Source organism: Lynx canadensis, chromosome E1, assembly GCF_007474595.2.
Source record: "Lynx canadensis isolate LIC74 chromosome E1, mLynCan4.pri.v2, whole genome shotgun sequence".
Lineage (NCBI taxonomy): Eukaryota > Metazoa > Chordata > Mammalia > Carnivora > Felidae > Lynx > Lynx canadensis.
This window is the reverse complement of record NC_044316.2, coordinates 16,494,277-16,515,239: the sequence shown is the minus strand read 5'-3', so window position 1 is coordinate 16,515,239 and position 20,963 is coordinate 16,494,277. Positions and strand designations below refer to the sequence as shown.

General features: G+C 38.3%; 1 protein-coding gene across 1 annotated transcript in view; it reads left to right on the top strand.

Annotated features, from left to right (window-relative positions):
* The window catches only part of EFCAB5 (EF-hand calcium binding domain 5), a 200,993-nt gene that overhangs the window by 23,134 nt on the left and 156,896 nt on the right, over nucleotides 1-20,963 (top strand). Inside the window, exons 4-6 of the mRNA XM_030295821.2 lie at nucleotides 2,619-2,668; nucleotides 3,290-3,352; nucleotides 4,751-4,835. Of these exons, the coding sequence (XP_030151681.1) occupies nucleotides 2,627-2,668; nucleotides 3,290-3,352; nucleotides 4,751-4,835 (190 nt within the window). The 5' untranslated portion in view covers nucleotides 2,619-2,626. The remainder of the gene's footprint in view (nucleotides 1-2,618; nucleotides 2,669-3,289; nucleotides 3,353-4,750; nucleotides 4,836-20,963) is intronic.

The window sequence follows — 20,963 nt, the reverse complement described above, 5'->3', positions numbered from 1 at the left end:
AGGTTTCACTGAGGCAACTGAGGCTCTATCCCATTGGGGAACTCTGGGAGACAGAAATGTTCCACCCATGGGACTCTATGCAGCTTCCTATTCATCACTGGCTGAGGGCTTCTCCTAGAAGATATCAACTCTCAGGCACTTCTTGCCATCCCACATTTGGACTGGCACAAGCCCTCAGACAGAATTGCAGGTGCTTGCAGTCAGAGACCATTCATATGTACTGAAAAGTGAAGCTGAAGGGATGTAGTTGGGTATTGGCAATGTCTAGCAGAAAGTAGATTAGAGTGAGGGGCATTGAAACGTGCAACATTTACGGGTGCAAAATTTACCTTCATTCTGTGCACCCTCCCCCCATCCTTCATAATTATAGTCATTGCTGGCAGAGTTAACTTTTTAAAAACACCAATTTGATCACATCTGTCCTGTGCTTAAAAAGCACAGAGTAGGGGCGCCTGGGTGGCGCAGTCGGTTAAGCGTCCGACTTCAGCCAGGTCACGATCTCGCGGTCCATGAGTTCCAGCCCCGCGTCGGGCTCTGGGCTGATGGCTCGGAGCCTGGAGCCTGTTTCCGATTCTGTGTCTCCCTCTCTCTCTGCCCCTCCCCCGTTCATGCTCTGTCTCTCTCTGTCCCAAAAAAAAAAAAAAAAAAAAAAAAAAAGCACAGAGTAAAGTCCATCCTCCTTGATTTCACATGAATAAACATTATAGACTGAAAAGTTACCTTAACAATTTTTTTAAAAACATTTATTGAGAGACAGAGTGTGAGTGGGGGAGGGGCAGAGAGAGAGGGAGACACAGAATCGGAAGCAGGCTCCAGGCTCTGAGCTGTCAGCACAGAGCTCAAAGCAGGGCTCGAACTCATGCACCATGAGATCTTGACCTGAGCTGAAGTTGAATGCTTAACCAACTGAGCCATCCAGGTGCCCCAAAAGTTACCTCTTTAGCCTCATCTTCTGCTATTTTCTTTTATATAACTAAGCTCTGTACATGAATGCTTCACTTCCTGAACTTTTATACCCTAGTGTGTATTGTTCCTTCTGCCTCAAATACCCTTCCCCACTCCTTTACACAAAAATTTCTTACTAGTCCTTTAAAATCCAGTTTAGAAATATTTCTATGAAAACTTCCCTGAACTCCCTGGGAAAATTAATTGCTTACTCCTATGTGTTCCTTAACACCTCTGCTTTTGCACTGTGCAGATTGAACTGCACCTGTAAATCCTTTTTTTCATCACTAAACTAGGAACTCTTCAAAGGAAGTTTTCCTGTCTCCCTGAGCACAGGTCTCATTTATCTTTTTTAACCCCAATGCTTGCATATAGAAGGCACCCAATAAAGGTTTATCGCATTGAATTTATCTGGGTGCATCAAAAAAAACCCTGATTTTAAAAGAAATGGAAGGGAGCTTCTAGTAATTTCAGGAGATGGACACCATAAGCAAAGAAAGCAGGCTGTGAGAATGTACAATTGGGACCTACCAAAGAAATCTATTTTATATTACTTATTTATGAACTGCTTCAAAAAGGCTTTGAGGCAGCTATTCTTAAGTGCTGGAATCTGTTGTCTCCAAAGGCAGTACTTCTGGTTTATTCTGCTAGAACATGTGTTGATAAAAAGACATGCAAATACTCTAGCATAGTTTAAAGAAACCATTTTAAATTAAATAGTCCCTAGATTGTAACTGTCCTAGAGGCAAAGGCCGTGTATATAAAATTTACTTTTTATATAGCACCTAGCCTAAATATACACAAATTCTTAAATGATTTTTGGCACAGCAGTAATTTTGATTACTGTAGTCATTTGCAATGAAGTAAGCATCAGATAATTATCCACTTTAATTTCTTAATATGAATAAATAAGCAAGATAAATCACATTCCTCTCAGAACTCCCCACTCAGAAAAATGCTTTGTAGTGAGATTATTATTCTAATATCTGTATGCCTTTCATACATGATGAGTTGGGTAGCCATCAGAGTTTCACTTCACCTAATCTTGTTATTTCAAAAATTATTAAGGATGATAATATTTAAAAAAAATTTTTTAATTTTTGTGTTTATTTATTTATTTTTTTTGAGAGAGAGGAAGACAGAATGTGAGCAGGCGAGGGACAGAGAAAGAGGGAGATACAGAATCTGAAACAGGCTCCAGGCTCTGAATGTCAGCACAGAGCTGAACATGGGGCTCGATCTCACAAGCCGTGAGATCGTGACCTGAGCCGAAGTCGGGACGCTTAACCGACTGACCCACCCAGGTGCCCCATGATGATAATAATGTTTTTAAAACTTCACTTGCATTACTGTTGCTGCTGCTGCTGTGTGTGTGTGTGTGTTTCTTTCTTAAAATGATAATGGTGGTGATTGTTATGGTTAAGCTTTCCTGTCTCCCTGGGCACTAGCCTAGCATTAATCTAGGTTTGGGCAGTAACAACAGCAGTAACAGTAGTACAGTTTGAAAAGTTTAGCAGTTGAGAACTTAGTACCATTCAATAGAATGGTGGGATGCAGTGGGGGTTGGGAGTGACTTTGGTCTCCCACAGTACTTTTTGTTGTTTAATATTTTCTTTCTGTTATTAATATTGGTCTGATAATAGTGTTCCCTACTATTTGATGATACCTTTTAGTGGTCCAGATGAGTGAGCCAGCATCTCAAGAGGGATCCAAACCTGTTCAGGTACTTGGCTTACATAGATTTCTAGCCATTTAATTATAAGAGGATTTGAGATTTAACATTCTTGAGAAAATTGAGATGCAAGATCATATTTTGTCATTTACTTACTTCTCTTTTTAGTTGAAGTATTCTGCCTCAGGTCATGACAAAAGTGCTGGAAAAAGGGGTTCAAATAATAGTTGGGTTACAGTAACCTTCTAGTTGGTTGGCATTTATAACATGTCTGTTATTGTTTGAAATTTTTTTTTAATTTTTTAGCGTTTATTTATTTTTGAGACAGGGAGAGACAGAGCATGAACAGGGGAGGGTCAGAGAGAGGGAGACACAGAATCTGAAACAGGCTCCAGGCTCTGAGCTGTCAGCACAGAGCCCGACGTGGGGCTCGAACTCACAGACCACGAGATCCTGACCTGAGCCAAAGTCGGCCCGCTTAACCGACTGAGCCACCCAGGCACCCCTTGTTTGAATTTTTAATATGGCTACTTTGTGTGATTTCATTTGGTATGATGCTTGCCCATTATGTAAATTTTTTTACATAAAAAGTTTGCTATACTAGAGTATAAGATGTTAGTTTTATCTTTCGCTTCTTTTGGATCCCACTTACTAATACTGTTTCCATTTCAGGAAAAGGAAAAGAAGAGAAAGAAAGGAAAACAGGAAGCAACTGAAGTGAAAGTTCCTACTGATGTAGAGTTTTCATAAATAATCAGATGTTAATGCTTGGAGAATACACTGGTCAATTAATTTTCTTACTGAAAAAGGAAAAGAGGGGTGCCTGGGTGCTCAGTCAGTTAAGCATCAGACTCTATTTCACCTCAGGTCATGATCTCAGTTGAGAGACTGAGCTCTGCATCAGGCTCGCACTGTGCATGAAGCCTCCTAAGATTCTCTTGCCCTCTTCCTCTGCCACTCCCCCCACTCATCCTCTTGCTCTCTCAAAAAAATTTTTTTTTACAAAGGAGGAAAAGATGTGGATGTCCAATAGGATAAATAAAATGCCAAATGGAAATGAGCAAATCATGGTAACCATTAAGCTGACTCATCTGAGACCGTTGCAGGAAGTGTCTGTGGACAGATAATTATTGTGAAAAGCTATTAACAAGTTATAGATAACTAAAGGTTGCATTCTAAGGTCAGAACCATTACCCCAAGTACAAAATCCACCAGGTTTTTAGGATAACTTCATTATTCATTCTGAAAATATAATTTCCATATTAATAATTTAAGTAACTTTGTGTTTATTTGAATACAAGACTTCAATGAGGAAGAAATATTCTATAGAAAAAGGGATGCGAATCAAAAACAGTTATATGGGGCTCCTGGGTGACTCAGTTGGTTAAGCCTCTGACTCTTGATTTCGGGCTCAGGTCATGATTTCATGGTTCATGAGTTGGAGCCCTGCATCTGACTGTGCTGACTGCAGATTCTGCTTGGGATTCCTCTCTCTCCTCTCTGCCCCTTTCTCTCTCTCTCCTCTCTCTCTCTTCTCTCTGTCTCAAAAATAATAAACTTTAAAAAATCTTAAAAAAAAAAGAAATAGTTTATATAGATTCACCATTAAGTTCAATAATATGAGTCTTAAAATATATCATCGTTCCTTTTAACACTACATCAACATGAGTACAAAAAATGATTTTTCCAACCATTATTCATAAAACTAACCTTTAATTTCAATTAAGATGAAATATTTTTCTTTCTACCACAAACATAGAAGATGATTCTAATAGTAGAAGAAAACAGTAGCATTTTTCAAAAGTCCACTTTCATCTTGCAGTGGTCTCAAATATTGTTTCTAGAAAGTAGTGTATAATTTGAAGATTAATGTACGTCTGAAATAATATTCTTTGCATATCACTTTGTTAGCCATAGAAGGTATGGGATGACATGTTGAACCAATGTATTTTATCTTATCAATGCAGTAAGCAGTCTTTGCTTCTAATACACAGCATTAAATCCTAGAAAAATCAAACAATATGTCTGGTAACTCCTATAAGTCATTTATCTGCATTCTTTAATTGGGAGGGTTGATGCAACTTTGAAGAAAAGTAACTCATTTTACAATTGGGATTTCTTTTCTCTTTTCAGAGTTCACAGAGCGTACCAAGCAGCTCTGCATTAGACACCAGCAGCAATGTGCCAGAAACAGCAACAGATGAAATCAAATCCCAAGGTATAGAACTAGCCTTTCCCCTACTCAATGGAATTTAAAACAATTGTGTTTTCACTGGGGATCATTCCTTAAGATTTTGCCTTAAAAAAAATATAGTCTCAGAGGTATTTTAAACACAATTTGGGAAATAGTTTAAAATGTATTTCCTTCATCATCTATTAATATTTTGAAGCAACTTTATGACTATTCATCCTGTGCTTAAAGAGAAAATTTAGCTGAGATCTGACTGATACATAGCAGGCAACCCATTAATGAAAACATTAAATGAAGAACACAAATGATTTGGCCTGCTTATTGTTTTTTGTTTGTTTGTTTGTTTCTCCTTTTACCTCTGTACTTGACCACACATTTATTGTGTTTGATTTCTAGCCCCATCCTTAACCCATATCCCACATAATTATGCATCTTGGAAGTGTATCAGATCAAAGACAAAACACAAGTGGGAAAGACAGTCATCCCTTTCATTGCAGTTCTTCAAACTTTAGATACTTAGTGAAATCCTGTACCAAAAAAATTCTTTACAATATTTGAAATTTAACAATTTTAATTAATTGAAATGTGCTTCTGTTCAGTTTCAAGTATTAAGTGTTAAGTATGTGCTAGGCAGTGCTAGGCCAAGTTACCATAGTAATTATTTAAAGCATTTTCTAAAGTATAAATTGTTATATGGGTGCTACTTACCGCTTTTAGGTACTTAACTTTTCTCCAAAGGGTTTTCTGTCTCTTAAACCAATTAAAAGCAGTTATTTACTATTTCTGCTTATCAACACACATTATAATACATACACATTAAGAACCAAATTTTCCAACACTTACTCTGTTTTTATTATAAACTTGTACTATTTTCATAGCTTCACTAACTTTTAAAAAGTTTCTCAGAAAGTCCCTCTCCACCTGCCTCTCCACCCACCCCAATTTCTTGATTTTACTTCTTCCTCACTCCCACCCTCCATCACCATTGCTGCATACATATACTTTGCCTTTACCTTAATCATTTCAGCCATGTTTTTTTTTTAAGTTTATTTATTTATTTTAGTAATCTCTAACACTCAAGGTGGGGCTCAAATTTACAACCCCAAGATCAAGAGTCACATACTCTTCTGACTGAGCCAGCCAGGTGCTCCTCAGCCAGGTTTTTAAATGACTCTTTCATTTTAAATATGCCAAACAGAATTGGGATCTTGGTAATTTGTTATAAATTTATTAGATGTTCACTTTAATCAGTTTGTGCCCAAATTTGCACATGCAACACTCACGCATGCATTCCATCATGTAATTTATTACCTCTCTAGAAAACGTTATCAATCAAGAGTTTGTGTTATTTCTTGTTCCTGTATTTTCAATTTCTGTTATAGCTTTTCAGTTTGTGCTATAGGGACGTGTGTTTTGTTTAAATCTGTGCATCCCAGTATGTGTTATATACTGAAAACATTGCAGTTGCTTATTACAATATCAGTTGCAAGGCAATGTACTTATTTATTTGGTGACCAGGCACTATTAAGCCTAATATTCTAAATCTCCCTTTGTAAATGTGTGTGTGTGTGTGTGTGTGTGTGTGTGTGTGAAGTGGGAAGAGGAACTGTTAATGCAATTTCAATATATCAAAGGAAGTGTCTTTATTCTTGTTATATATTTTCAAAATTAAAATGATGTTATCATGTCAGGCAGCTCTCAGAACGCACTCAAGTATGTATCTTTGCAAAGAAAATATTGTGTTTAAATGTACCATGAAAATTCCTCATTTCTTTACCCTAGTCATCATACATTTCAGGGTATGAACTTAACTTGCATTTTGAGAAATCTTTTTTTGAAAATGTGTTTGCTCAGGGCACCTGGCTGGCTCAGTCAGTGGAACATGTGACTCTTGATCTTGCAGTTATGAGTTTAAGCACCATGTCGGGTGTAGAGGTTACTTTAAAATAAAATAGTAAAAGAAAAGAAAGAAAGTATATTTTCTCAACTCTGTTCTTATTTCACAGCCCTAAGATTAACAATTTTGTAGGAAAATACATTTCCTATAGTTATTGAATCCTAATTCCAATAGTATTTAATAGTGGTTCTTTTCCTCCTTGTTTCTTTATAATCATTCTACCTTATGTACAAATGTTAAGAATCAAGCCAGGTGGAAAAAAATCAAGCCAGCTGAGTTTCAGACAGGACCTATATTTAAGGAGAACATCACACATGTAGTTGAGTAGCCCTGCTGGGTCAATTTGCACCAGTTTAATCAGCTGACAGTTCTACTAATGTTATAAGCCCTCTTGTGAAGAAAGAGTCTGCTAAAGCTTATAATGTGGATTATAATTCATTCCTATATATGTCCTTAAATAGGGTGGTACTGAGGCCATGCCTAGCAGGGGGCCATGAACTAAGTGCTGGAAATGGTAAAAGTCACTTTGAAGGCTGGGCATTTCAAAATATGAACAAGGAATTCTTTTATGTCCCTACTTATTTATTTGAAAGCATTTATGCCCAAAGTACCTGAATAGTCTTTGCATGTTAGAAGGTAGATTAATACAGGGTTGAAGGTATACATGTCGAGGAAGAATGTGAAAGGCTCTTAATGCTATGAAGAGTTTAGGAAGATAATCCTGAAAAAGAATTCCAGGGCTTAGCATAGTTCCTGGCACAAAGTGAGACATCTATAAATATTTATTAGAGTGAATGTATAAACGAATCAGTCAGTCTGTGAAAGGGTTAGGAATGTCCACGCATAGACCTGCTAAAAAACCCTATACCTGTTTTTGGGGCGCCTGGGTGGCGCAGTCGGTTAAGCGTCCGACTTCAGCCAGGTCACGATCTCGCGGTCCGTGAGTTCGAGCCCCGCGTCGGGCTCTGGGCTGATGGCTCAGAGCCTGGAGCCTGTTTCCGATTCTGTGTCTCCCTCTCTCTCTGCCCCTCCCCCGTCATCTCTGTCTCTCTCTGTCCCAAAATAAATAAACGTTGAAAAAAAAATAAAAACAAAAAACAAAAAAAAAAAAAACCCTATACCTGTTTGAAACTATATTCAACTGAACCTCAGAATTAATTTGCCCTTGGGGCAGTTGGGGCTGTAATTTATGAACCTTGAATTCAGAGGTTGCTCAATCAAAAGGGAACTGCAGTTAGGCTTGCTTAGAATCCTGATTTATAACCCTGCTATTGCTGTGCCTCCTCTTTTCTTGGTTTTATGGCTCTAAGAGAGAAGTGTTTGACTAGAGTTGTAACCAAACACACATCTTCTATTCTACATATCAGTGCAAACACTAGATATTGCTTAGCAACCTATTAATATCCAAGCACACTAGAGAAGCACTAGCAGTCTGCAGCAAGATGACAGAATGTCCTAATTCATGTGTGAGTGTACAAATGAGCCATGGCAGATGGTAGATATCAAGTTGCTGTACATCTGTAGCAGTATCTTTAAAACAGGAGAGGATCCTCTTTGTGGTTAGTCCGAGAGAGAAAAAGCAAAGAGAGTAACATTAGAATCTGCAGGCTTTAAAAGTTTTTTTAAATTATTTTTTCAATTTACTTCAATTTTATTTCAATTATTTATTTATTTATTTATTATTTATTTATTTATTTATTATTTTGAGAGAGAGAGACAGAGAAGAATGAGAGAGGGAGGGGGCAGAGAGAGAAGGAGAGAGAGATCCCAAGCAGGCTCCGCACTGTCAGCTGAAGCCTGATGTGGGCTCAAACTCATGAACCGTGAGATCATGACCTGAGCCAAAACCCAAGAATTGGATGCTTAACTGAGTAGCCCAGGCATCCCTAAAAATTTGTTTAATATTTATTTATTTTTGACAGAGACAGAGTGTGAGCAGGGAGGGGCTGAGAGGGAGAGGAGATACAGAATCTGAAATCAGGCTCCATGCTGTTTGCTGTCAGCACAGAACCTGACATGGGGCTTGAAACCACAAAAGATGAGATCATGACCTGAGCCAAAGTCGGACCCGTAACTGACTGAGCCACCCAGGTGCCCCAGAACCTGTAGACTTTAAAGAATTGCTCTCTTTCACACTTAGTAAGCGTTGTACCCAACCAGAGTGTAAACATCCCTTCACACTCAAAAAAGTGGTTAATTTGTTTGCAAATCCAACTGAGAGATTAGGGAGAGCATTATACTGCCCTCCTCACTTCCCCCATATTGGATAAAAGAATTAGCCAAAGAGCAAATCAAAAATTGGGAGGAGGTTCATAAATACTATTTACTATTGGACATAAGACATTCTTCAGATGAAATGTTGGCTTTTCAAGAGTTTCTTATAGACTACTTATTTTTTTCCTGGGAAGAAAGAGGGATACTATCTAGCTAGGTAGGATTTAAAAGTATTCTTCAGAGTATTCTCAATTAAGCTAGGGGAAATTTTAAATAAATTAATTAAACGAATTTGAAATATTTGTGGATAGCTCCCCACCGAAAATGAGAATGAATAAATACATTGTAATACAGTCATATATGAAATACTATGAAGCAGTGAAAAATGAATGAAGTTCATTACAAGTGTACCAAAAAAACAAACAACAACAACAACAACAACAACAACAACAACAACAAAACCTAGGAATGAACCTAACCAAAGAGGTGTAAGACCTGTACTCTGAAAAATTTAAAACGCTGATGAAAGAAATTGAAGATGATACAAAGAAATAGAAAAGACATTCCATGCTCATGGAGTGGAAGAACAAATATTGTTAAAATATCTATCTTACCCAGAGCAATCTACACATTCAATACAATCACTACCAAAATACCACAGCATTTTATCCACAGAAGTGGAACAAACAATCCTAAAAATTTGTATGGAACCACAAAGGACTCCAAATAGCCAAAGAAATCTTGAAAAAAGAAAAGCAAAGCTAGAGGCATCACAATTCTAGACTTCAAGTTATATTACAAATTGTAGCAATCAAAACAAAAATGGATACATAGATCAATGGAACAGAATAGAATATCCAGAATAAACAATTAAATGGTAAATTAATCTCCAATAAAGCAGGAAAGAATATCCAATGGGAAAAGTCTCCAGCAAATGGTGTTGGGAAACTGGACACCAATATGCAAAAGAATGAAGCTGGACCATGTTTTTACACCATACACAAAAATAAACTCAAAATGGATTAAAAAGACCTAAATGTGGGACCAGAAAACCATAAAAATCCTAGAAGAGAGCGCAGGCAGTAATTTCTCTGACATTGGCTGTAGCAACTTTTTTCTAGATAGATGCCCTGAGGCAAAGGAAACAAAAGCAAAAATAAACTATTAGGACTATAAATAATAAAAAGCTTCTGCATTGTGAAGGAAATTATCCATAAAACTAAAAGGCAACCTATGGAATGGGAGAAGATATTTGCAAATGACATACCCAATAAAGGGTCATATCCAAAATATAAGAAGAACTTATAAAACTCAACACCCCAAAACTAAATAATCCAATTAAAAAATGTCAGAAGACATGAACAGACATCTCCAAAGAAGACTCCAGATGGCCAACAGACACATGAAAAGATGTTCAACATCACTCATCATCAGGGAAATGCAAATTAAAACTACAATAAGATACCACCTCACACCTGTCAGAGTGGCTAAAATTAACAACACAGAAAACAACAGGTATTGGTGAGGATATGGAGGAAAAAGGGAACCTGTGTGCACTGTTGGTGGGAATGCAAACTGGTGCAACCACTGTAGAAAGCAGCATGGAGGTTCCTCAAAAAAGTTAAAAGGAGAATTACCCTATGATTTAGCAATAGCAGTGCTGGGTATTACCCTGAATAAAAAAACAATGATTCAAAGGGATACATGACGTGTGCATCACATTATTTACAGCAGCCAAACTATGGAAGCAGCCTAAGTGTCCATCGACAGATGAATGGAATAGAGAAGATGTGTTATCAGTATACAATGAAATATTCTTCAGTGGGTAAAAAATAATGAAATCTTTCCATTTGCAACAACATGGGTGGAACTAGAGTGTATTATTATATAATATTATTAATATAAGGGGATATAATAAGTGAATACTGTATTTCACTTATTAGTGACAGAAGCCAGAGAAAGATAAAATACATATGATTTCACTCATGAGGAATTTAAGAAACAAAACAGATGAGGAAAGGGTGGGATGATGGAGTTAAACAGGGTGATGGAGATTAAGGCGTGCACTTGCCATGATGAGCACCAGGTGATGTATGGAATAGTTGAATCACTATATTGTACACCTAAAACTAATGTAACACTGTATGTTAACTAACTGGAATTAAAATAAAAACTTAAAAAAAATCATGAACTAGAGTTGCACTGAATGATGAATTTCCAGATGAATTTACAAACATAATATTAAGTATTAAAAAGTTGCAGAAAACACATGGTATGAAAATAATTTTTATAAGGTTTAAAAACAAGAAGAACAATATTATATTGTTTAGATACAATATAAACAATTGCAGAGAAATGATAAACATGAAATTCAGAATAGAGTTTCTATCAAAGTAGGGGATATGGGAGGCTTTAATATTTAGGTAATTTTTTTCTTTTTTCTTTTTTAGGTAATTTTTTTCTTTTTTTTTTTATATATATGAAAATTTTTGACAAATTGGTTTCTTTTTTTTTTTTAATTTTTTTTTTTTCAAACGTTTATTATTTTTGGGACAGAGAGAGACAGAGCATGAACGGGGGAGGGCAGAGAGAGAGGGAGACACAGAATCGGAAACAGGCTCCAGGCTCTGGGCCATCAGCCCAGAGCCCGACGCGGGGCTCGAACTCACGGACCGCGAGATCGTGACCTGGCTGAAGTCGGACACTTAACCGACTGCGCCACCCAGGCGCCCCGACAAATTGGTTTCCATACAACACCCAGTGCTCATCCCAAAAGGTGCCCTCCTCAATACCCATCACCCACCTTCCCCTCCCTCCCACCCCCCATCAACCCTCAGTTTGTTCTCAGTTTTTAACAGTCTCTTATGCTTTGGCTCTCTCCCACTCTAACCTCTTTTTTTTTTTTTCCTTCCCCTCCCCCATGGGTTCCTGTTAAGTTTCTCAGGATCCACATAAGAGTGAAACCATATGGTATCTGTCTTTCTCTGTATGGCTTATTTCACTTAGCATTACACTCTCCAGTTCCATCCACGTTGCTACAAAAGGCCATATTTCATTTTTTTCATTGCCACGTAGTATTCCATTGTGTATATATACCACAATTTCTTTATCCATTCATCAGTTGATGGACATTTAGGCTCTTTCCATCATTTGGCTATTGTTGAGAGTGCTGCTATAAACATTGGGGTATAAGTGCCCCTATGCATCAGTACTCCTGTATCCCTTGGATAAATTCCTAGCAGTGCTATTGCTGGGTCATAGGGTAGGTCTATTTTTAATTTTCTGAGGAACCTCCACACTGCTTTCTAGAGCGGCTGCACCAATTTGCATTCCCACCAACAGTGCAAGAGGGTTCCCGTTTCTCCACATCCTCTCCAGCATCTATAGTCTCCTGATTTGTTCATTTTGGCCACTCTGACTGGCGTGAGGTGATACCTGAGTGTGGTTTTGATTTGTATTTCCCTGATAAGGAGCGACGCTGAACATCTTTTCATGTGCCTGTTGGCCATCTGGATGTCTTCTTTAGAGAAGTGTCTATTCATGTTTTCTGCCCATTTCTTCACTGGGTTATTTGTTTTTCGGGTGTGGAGTTTGGTGAGCTCTTTATAGATTTTAGATACTAGCCCTTTGTCCGATATGTCATTTGCAAATATCTTTTCCCATTCCGTTGGTTGCCTTTTAGTTTTGTTGGTTGTTTCCTTTGCTGTGCAGAAGCTTTTTATCTTCATAAGGTCCCAGTAATTCACTTTTGCTTTTAATTCCCTTGCCTTTGGGGATGTGTCGAGTAAGAGATTGCTGCGGCTGAGGTCAGAGAGGTCTTTTCCTGCTTTCTCCTCTAAGGTTCTGATGGTTTCCTGTCTCACATTTAGGTCCTTTATCCATTTTGAGTTTATTTTTGTAAATGGTGTGAGAAAGTGGTCTAGTTTCAACCTTCTGCATGTTGCTGTCCAGTTCTCCCAGCACCATTTGTTAAAGAGGCTGTCTTTTTTCCATTGGATGTTCTTTCCTGCTTTGTCAAAGATGAGTTGGCCATACGTTTGTGGGTCTAGTTCTGGGGTTTCTATTCTATTCCATTGGTCTGTGTGTCTGTTTTTGTGCCAATACCATGCTGTCTTGATGATGACAGCTTTGTAGTAGAGGCTGAAGTCTGGGATTGTGATGCCTCCTGCTTTGGTCTTCTTCAAAATTCCTTTGGCTATTCGGGACCTTTTGTGGTTCCATATGTAGGTAATTTTTTTCTTAAGCTAAGAGTAGATATATGGCTACTTATTATATCATTATACTTATAGGTCTTAAATATTTAATATTAAGATAAAAAAACACTGCTCTATGTTATGGAGGTTCTGGTCTCTTGCCCTTTCATTGCACTACTAATATTTTGAGAGTTATTAATGATTGAGGCATGAATCAGTAACTACTTTCTGATTATCTTAAAAATAATGAGTATAAAAATAATTTTCATATTTATTTCTTCTTTTGTCCTGCATCAAAAACAAAAGACTTTAACAATAAATGGCCCTGATCCTATTGTGGTTCAGCTGGGCACTAATATTCTTTTCCAGCACACAGAAGCAAACTGACTAGTGGTAATGTTTGAAAAGGCCTGAAATAACTTCATCTCCATGACCATGTCAGAAAAAACTTAAGATTCCCATTAACTTTTTCATTCCAGTCACCTCGGCATCCATAAACAAAACAAACAAAACAAAACAAAACAAAACAAAAAACAAAACAAACAAACCATCTGATAGCTTATTGTTCAGAGCCTGAGCTAGCTAGGTCCTGGGAACCCAGAGCCCAGCTAGCCAGTTAATGCTAGGAAAAAGTCATACAATTCTATGTCCTGACACCAATAAAGATATAGTCTTCCATCTCAGATGGACATTCTGTATTACTTGGAAATCCATTTAGGTGTTTGTTTTCTGCTCCTTTCCACTTCCACAAAAATTATTTCAAACTTTTATCATGCACAAACCTATGATCCCACCATTTGTTGGTTTTAGCAATATTTTTTTATTCCACAAAAAATAGAGGCTATTAGAGGGAATGTCCTCAGTATAGTGTAGGAAACACCTCATCCAAATTTACTCTATATTCTTGACCTCAATCTCTCATATCTCCTCAGACCCTAAGGACCATTATCTAATCTCCCGTCTGTAGCTTCTGTTTTCCTTTCTACATTGGCTCCTTTCTTTCACTCTCTCTATATAGTCAAGACTATCCCACCTTTAAAGAAAATCCTTCTCTTCACAGTCCGATTCCTTGAAATAATTGTCCACTTGTTTAGTCTACACTTCATCCCTAAGTCCCTCCTCAACCCACTGAAGTCCTGGTTCCATTCTTATCACAGAAATTGCCCTCTCTAAGGTCAGTGAAGAACAACCTGATGCTAAATCCAATGTATACTTTCTACTTCTTTTCTTTAAATGTTTATTTATCTGTCTTGAGAGAGAGAGAAAGAGAGAGCAGGGGTGAAGCAGCAGAAAGAGAGGAGAGAGAGAATCCCAAGCAGGCTCTGCGATGTCAGTGCAGAGCCCGATGGAGGGCTCGAACTCACCAACTGCAAGAGCATGACCTGAGCCTAAATCAAGAGTTGGTCGCTCAACCAACTGAGCCACCCAGGCACCCCAGTATATTTTCTACTTCTTATATCATTTGATTTTTCTGCAGTATTTGACACTGTTGGCCACTTCCTCTGCAGTGATAATTTTTTTTGTCTGTCCAATGTCTCTTTGGGAAACTATCATCCTGTCCTTCTTAATCCCTTTGGCTTAGATGGGGCTGACTCCACCCCTTTATTTCCAGGGATGGGTGGTAATCCAAACCTGATCAATCAGAATACTTACTACCCCTTCAATGCTGTGGATGGTTCAGAAATAGGCATATAATTTATACCAAGTAAAACTTTTCCCAGATTTTTACCACTGGAATTTTAATGGCAGATTTTTTAAGTCAATGATTATAAAGATTATGCAAATCTAAAGCTGCTGTTGATCATTTTTAACAACATGTGAGGACAACCTGCCTAAAAATTAATTCAGTAGAGCAAATTAGAAATTAGAAGTGGATTTCAGCTATGCCTGAGAACAGTCATATTCCTGGATTTTCCAGCTATAGAAGCTAATACATTCCATTTTTTTATATATATGAAATTTATTGACAAATTGGTTTCCATACAACACCCAGTGCTCATCCCAAAAGGTGCCCTCCTCAATACCCATCACCCACCCTCCCCTCCCTCCCACCCCCCATCAACCCTCAGTTTGTTCTCAGTTTTTAACAGTCTCTTATGCTTTGGCTCTCTCCCACTCTAACCTCTTTTTTTTTTTTCCTTCCCCTCCCCCATGGGTTTCTGTTAAGTTTCTCAGGATCCACATAAGAGTGAAACCATATGGTATCTGTCTTTCTCTGTATGGCTTATTTCACTTAGCATCACACTCTCCAGTTCCATCCACGTTGCTACAAAGGGCCATATTTCGTTCTTTCTCATTGCCATGTAGTACTCCATTTTGTATATAAACCACAATTTCTTTATCCATTCATCAGTTGATGGACATTTCAGCTCTTTCCATAATTTGGCTATTGTTGAGAGTGCTGCTATAAACATTGGGGTACAAGTGCCCCTATGCATCAGTACTCCTGTATCCCTTGGGTAAATTCCTAGCAGTGCTATTGCTGGGTCATAGCGTAGGTCTATTTTTAATTTTCTGAGGAACCTCCACACTGTTTTCCAGAGTGGCTGCACCAGTTTGCATTCCCACCAACAGTGCAAGAGGGTTCCCGTTTCTCCACATCCTCTCCAGCATCTATAGTCTCCTGATTTGTTCATTTTGGCCACTCTGACTGGCGTGAGGTGATATCTGAGTGTGGTTTTGATTTGTATTTCCCTGATGACGAGCGATGTTGAGCATCTTTTCATGTGCCTGTTGGCCATCTGGATGTCTTCTTTAGAGAAGTGTCTATTCATGTTTTCTGCCCATTTCTTCACTGGGTTATTTGTTTTTCGGGTGTGGAGTTTGGTGAGCTCTTTATAGATTTTGGATACTAGCCCTTTGTCCGATATGTCATTTGCAAATATTAAAGGGCACTTTAAAAGTGGTTATTGGGCAAAGGAGAGGAGTTAAGATGACAGAGCAGCATGGAGACCCTGAGCTTGTCTTATCCCTGAAGTGCAGCTAGATCAGCACCAAACCATTTTGAACACCTAGGAAATTGATCTGAGGATTAACACAACAATATACATAACTTGAGCCACAGAACTCAGCAGGTATGCGGTGAGGAGAGGTAAACTGGGGGAGACAAAAGCTGAGGAAGGTAAGGAGCTGTTTTTGCGGAGAGAGGACAGAGAAAGAGAAAGGGGAGAGTGCACCCGTAGGGATAGCACAAGAAAAGCACTTCCCTGAAAGTAGCTGGAGAGAAAGAGAGAGAAAGAGTGAAAACACTCACAGGGGACTGAACAGGAAATCTGTCTGCAAAACCATTGCTAGAAGAAGAGAGGGTTTCAATACCACCTGGATTCTATAAACAGTGGAGCACAGAGTCTGAAGGTTCGGAGCTCAGTGCCTGGTGGTGCTCTGGTGAGGAACTAGGGCAAATCCCTAGGAGCAGGCAGTGGTCTGAGGGGTCCACATGCCACATGGAGAGAAGTGGTCCCCCTGCTTGGAGTACATTTGGTAGAGGCCACACGGCCTCCCCACAGGCAAAGGTCCAGCAGACCCTGGAGAACAGCCACATTTGCTGGTATTGGGACAAAGACGGCAGAGTGTGGTGAAGCCTGGCACTGGCTGTGTGCTGTTATCTGCCATAATCTCTGAAACTCTGCTACTGTGTGATTACATGAAAGTTTTCTGGGGGCAAGCCCAGGCATTACTCAGTGATACACTCCCCCCAAAGAGTTGGCTCATGTCCAAGCCACAGGGGTCTCTGAAGTGTGGGGTTTTGAAACACTCCCCCACCTGAAATAGAACTCTGGAGGGAGGTGTCACCTGGAAGGTGGACAGCTTGGACATGGACAAAGTAGAGGTGGGAATGGATGGGGGCCTGAGAGAAGTTCCTGCTCCAAAACTAGAGGGCAGGGTGAAGCCATTTCCACCTCTACTGCAGGCACACTCATGCACACCACACTGATCCACCCAGGTAAGCTAATCAGCGCCACCTAGGGGAGAATGGAGCCATTACACCAAGCCCCTCTCAACTGCGCCCTCTAAGCACACTCCCCACAAGACCAACACAAGTCACTTCACCTGCTTAGTGTATGGAATATAGAGGGCTTCATAGTTTCAGTTCTAGGCAAAACTGGGTGTAACTTTATTTGGGTTTCATTAGTTTGCTGGTTCAGTTATTTGTTCGTTTTCTTTGCTTCTGTTTTTGCTTAAATTATTTTTTTTCTTTCTTTCTCTTTCTTATATACATGAAGAGAAAATTTTATTTTTTTTTTTACTTTAAAAAATTTTAAAATTCCATTTCATTTTCTTTATTTCATTTATTCTATTTCATTATATAATATTTTAATTTGTAAATTTTTTCTTACTTTTATTTTATTTTTCCTTTTCCTTCCTTTTTTCTCTATTCTATCAAGCATCTTTCAACAAGCAGACCAAAATACACCTAGGATCTAGCTTCCTTTATTTGATTTTTTGTTTTGTTTTTCATTTTTTAATTTTAATTTTTAATTTTAATTTTTTTCTTCCTCCAAATGACAAAATGAAGGAATTCACCCCACAGACAGAACAAAAGAAATGACAGCCAGGGGCTTAATCAACACAAATATAAGCAAGATGTCTGAACTAGAATTGAGAACCACTAGCTGGGGTTGAAAAAAGCATAGAATCCCTTTCTGTGGAGATAAAAGAATAAACCATAGTCAGAATGAAATTACAAATGCCATAATTGGGATGCAATCTCAAATGGATGCCATGATAGCAAGGATGAAGCAGAGCAGCAAATCAGCGATATAGAAGATAAAATTATGAAGAATAATGAAGCAGAAAAAAGAGGGAAACAAAGGCAAAAGATCACTATACAAAACTTAGAGAACTCAGTACTTATTGAAAAGGAATAACATCTTAATCATAGGAGTCCCAGAACATGAAAAGAGAGAAAAAGGGGCAGAAGGTTTATGTGAGCAAATTATTGCAGAAAACTTTCCTAATCTGGGGAAGGACACAGACATCAAAATCCAAGAAGCATAGAGAACTCCCATTAGATTCAACAAAAATCAACCATCACGAGGCACATCACAGTCAAATTCACAAAATACACAGACAAGGAAAGAATTATGAAAGAAGCAAGGGGAAAAAATCCTTAACCTATAAAAGAAGACAGATCAGGTTCACAGCAGACCTATCCACAGAAACTTGGCAGGCCAGAAGAGTGACAGAATATATTTGACATGCTGAATCAGAAAAATATGCAGCCAAGAATTCTTTATCCAGCAAGACTATCATTCAGAATAGGAGAGATAAAGAGTTTCCTAGACAAAAACTAAAGGAGTTCGTGACCACTATACCAGCCCTGCAAGAAATTTTAAGGGGACTCTTTGAGTGGAGAAAAGACAAAACAAAACAAAACAGACCAAAAGCAACAAAGACTAGAAAGGACCAGAGAACATCAACAGAAACACTAACTCTACAGGCAACAAAATGGCACTAAATTCATATCTTTCACTATTCACTCTAAATGGACTAAACCCTCCAATCAAAAGACATAGGGTATCAGAATGGATAAGAAAACAAGATCCATCTATATGCTGCTTACAAGAGACTCATTTTATACTTAACGATGGCTTCAGATTGAAAGCAAGGGGATGGAGAACCATCTATCATGCTAAAGGACATCAAAAGAAAGCCAAAGTAGCCATTCTTATATCAGACACACTAGATATTAAAATAAAGACTAACCATAGATGAAAAGACATTATATCATAATTAAGGGGTCTATCCACCAAGAAGATCTAACAACTATAAATATTATGCCCCCAACTTGAGGTCCCCAAATATATAAATCAATTAATCACAAATATGAAGAAACTCATCAATAATAATACCATAATAATAGGGAACTTCAACACCCCACTTACATCAATGGACAGGTCATCTAAGCACAAAAGCAGCAAGGAAACAATGGCTTTGAATGACACACTGTACTGGATGGACTTAACAGATATATTCAGAACATTTCATCCTAAAGCAGCAGAATACACATTCTTCCTGAGTGCACAGGTAAAATTCTCCAGAAAAGATCACATACTGGGTCACAAATCACCCTCAACAAGTACAAAAAGATTGAGATCAGGGGCACCTGGGTGGTGCAGTCGGTTAAGCGTCTGACTTCAGCCAGGTCACGATCTCGCGGTCCGTGAGTTCGAGCCCCGCGTCAGGCTCTGGGCTGATGGCTCAGAGCCTGGAGCCTGTTTCCGATTCTGTGTCTCCCTCTCTCTCTGCCCCTCCCCCGTTCATGCTCTGTCTCTCTCTGTCCCAAAAATAAATAAACGTTGAAAAAAAAAAAAAACCAACAAAAAGATTGAGATCATACCATGCATATTTTCAGACCACAACCCTATGAAATTCAAAATCAACCACAAGAAAAAAACTGGAAAGACCATGAATACTTGGAGATTACAGAACATCCTACTGAAGAATGAATGGGTTAACCAAAAAATTAAAGAGAAAATGAAAATAGGACAGCCCAAAACCTCTGGGATGCAGCAAAGGTGGTCATAAGAGGGAAGTGTATAGCAATCTAGGCCTTCCTAAAGAAGGAAGAAAGGTCTCAGAAACTCAACCTAATGTTACACCTTAAGGAGATGGAAAAAGAACAGAAAATAAAGCCCAAAACCAGCAGAAGGAGGGAAATAATAAAAATTAGGGCAGAAGTCAATGATTTGGAAATTAAAACAACAAAACAACAAAACAACAACAACAACAACAACAACAACAACAACAGTAGAACAGATCAGTGAAACCAGGAGCTGGTTCTTTGAAATAATTAACAAAATTGATAAACTCCTAGCCATATTGATCAAAAAGAAAAACAAGAGGACCCAAATAAATAAAATCACGAATGAAAAGGAGAGATCACAACCAACACTACAGAAATACAAACAATAATAAGAGAATATTATGCCCAATTATATGCCAACAAATTGGGCAATCTGGAAGAAATGGACATATTCCTAGCAACATATCAACTACCAAAACTGTAACAAGAAGATATGGAACATATGAACAGACCCATAACCAGTAAAGAAAATGAATCAGTAATCAAAAATCTCCCAAAACATAAGAGTCCAGGGCCAGATGGCTTTCTAGGGGAATTCTACCAAACATTAAAGAAGAGTTGACACCTATTCTTTTGAAACTGTTCCAAAAAGTAGAAATGGAAGGAAAACTTTGAAACTCATTCTTTTTTTATTTTAATTTTATTTTTTTAAATTTACATCCAAATTAGCATATAGTGCAACAATGATTTCAGGAGTAGATTCCTTAATGCCCCTTACCCATTTAGCCCATACCCCCTCCCACACCCCCTCCAGTAACCCTCTGTTTGTTCTCCATATTTATGAGTCTCTTCTGTTTTGTCCCCCTCTCCTGTTTTTATATTATTTTTTGTGTACCTTCCCTTATGTTCATCTGTTTTGTCTCTTAAAGTTCTCATATGAATAAAGTCAGATGCTTTTTGTCTTTCTCTGACTAATTTCACTTAGCATAATACCCTCCAGTTCCATCCACGTAGTTGCAAATGGCAAGATTTCATTCTTTTTGATTGTTGAGTAATACTCCATTGTATAGATACACCACATCTTCTTTATCCATTCATCCATCGATGGACATTTGAGCTCTTTCCATACTTTGGCTATTGTTGATACTGCTGCTATAAACATGGGGGTTCATGTGTCCCTTTGAAACAGCACACCTGTATCCCTTGGGTAAATACCTAGTAGTGCAATTGCTGGGTTGTAGGGTAGTTCTATTTTTAGTTTTTTAAGGAACCTCCATACTGTTTCCCAGACTGACTGCACCAGCTTGCATTCCCATTCAAAACTC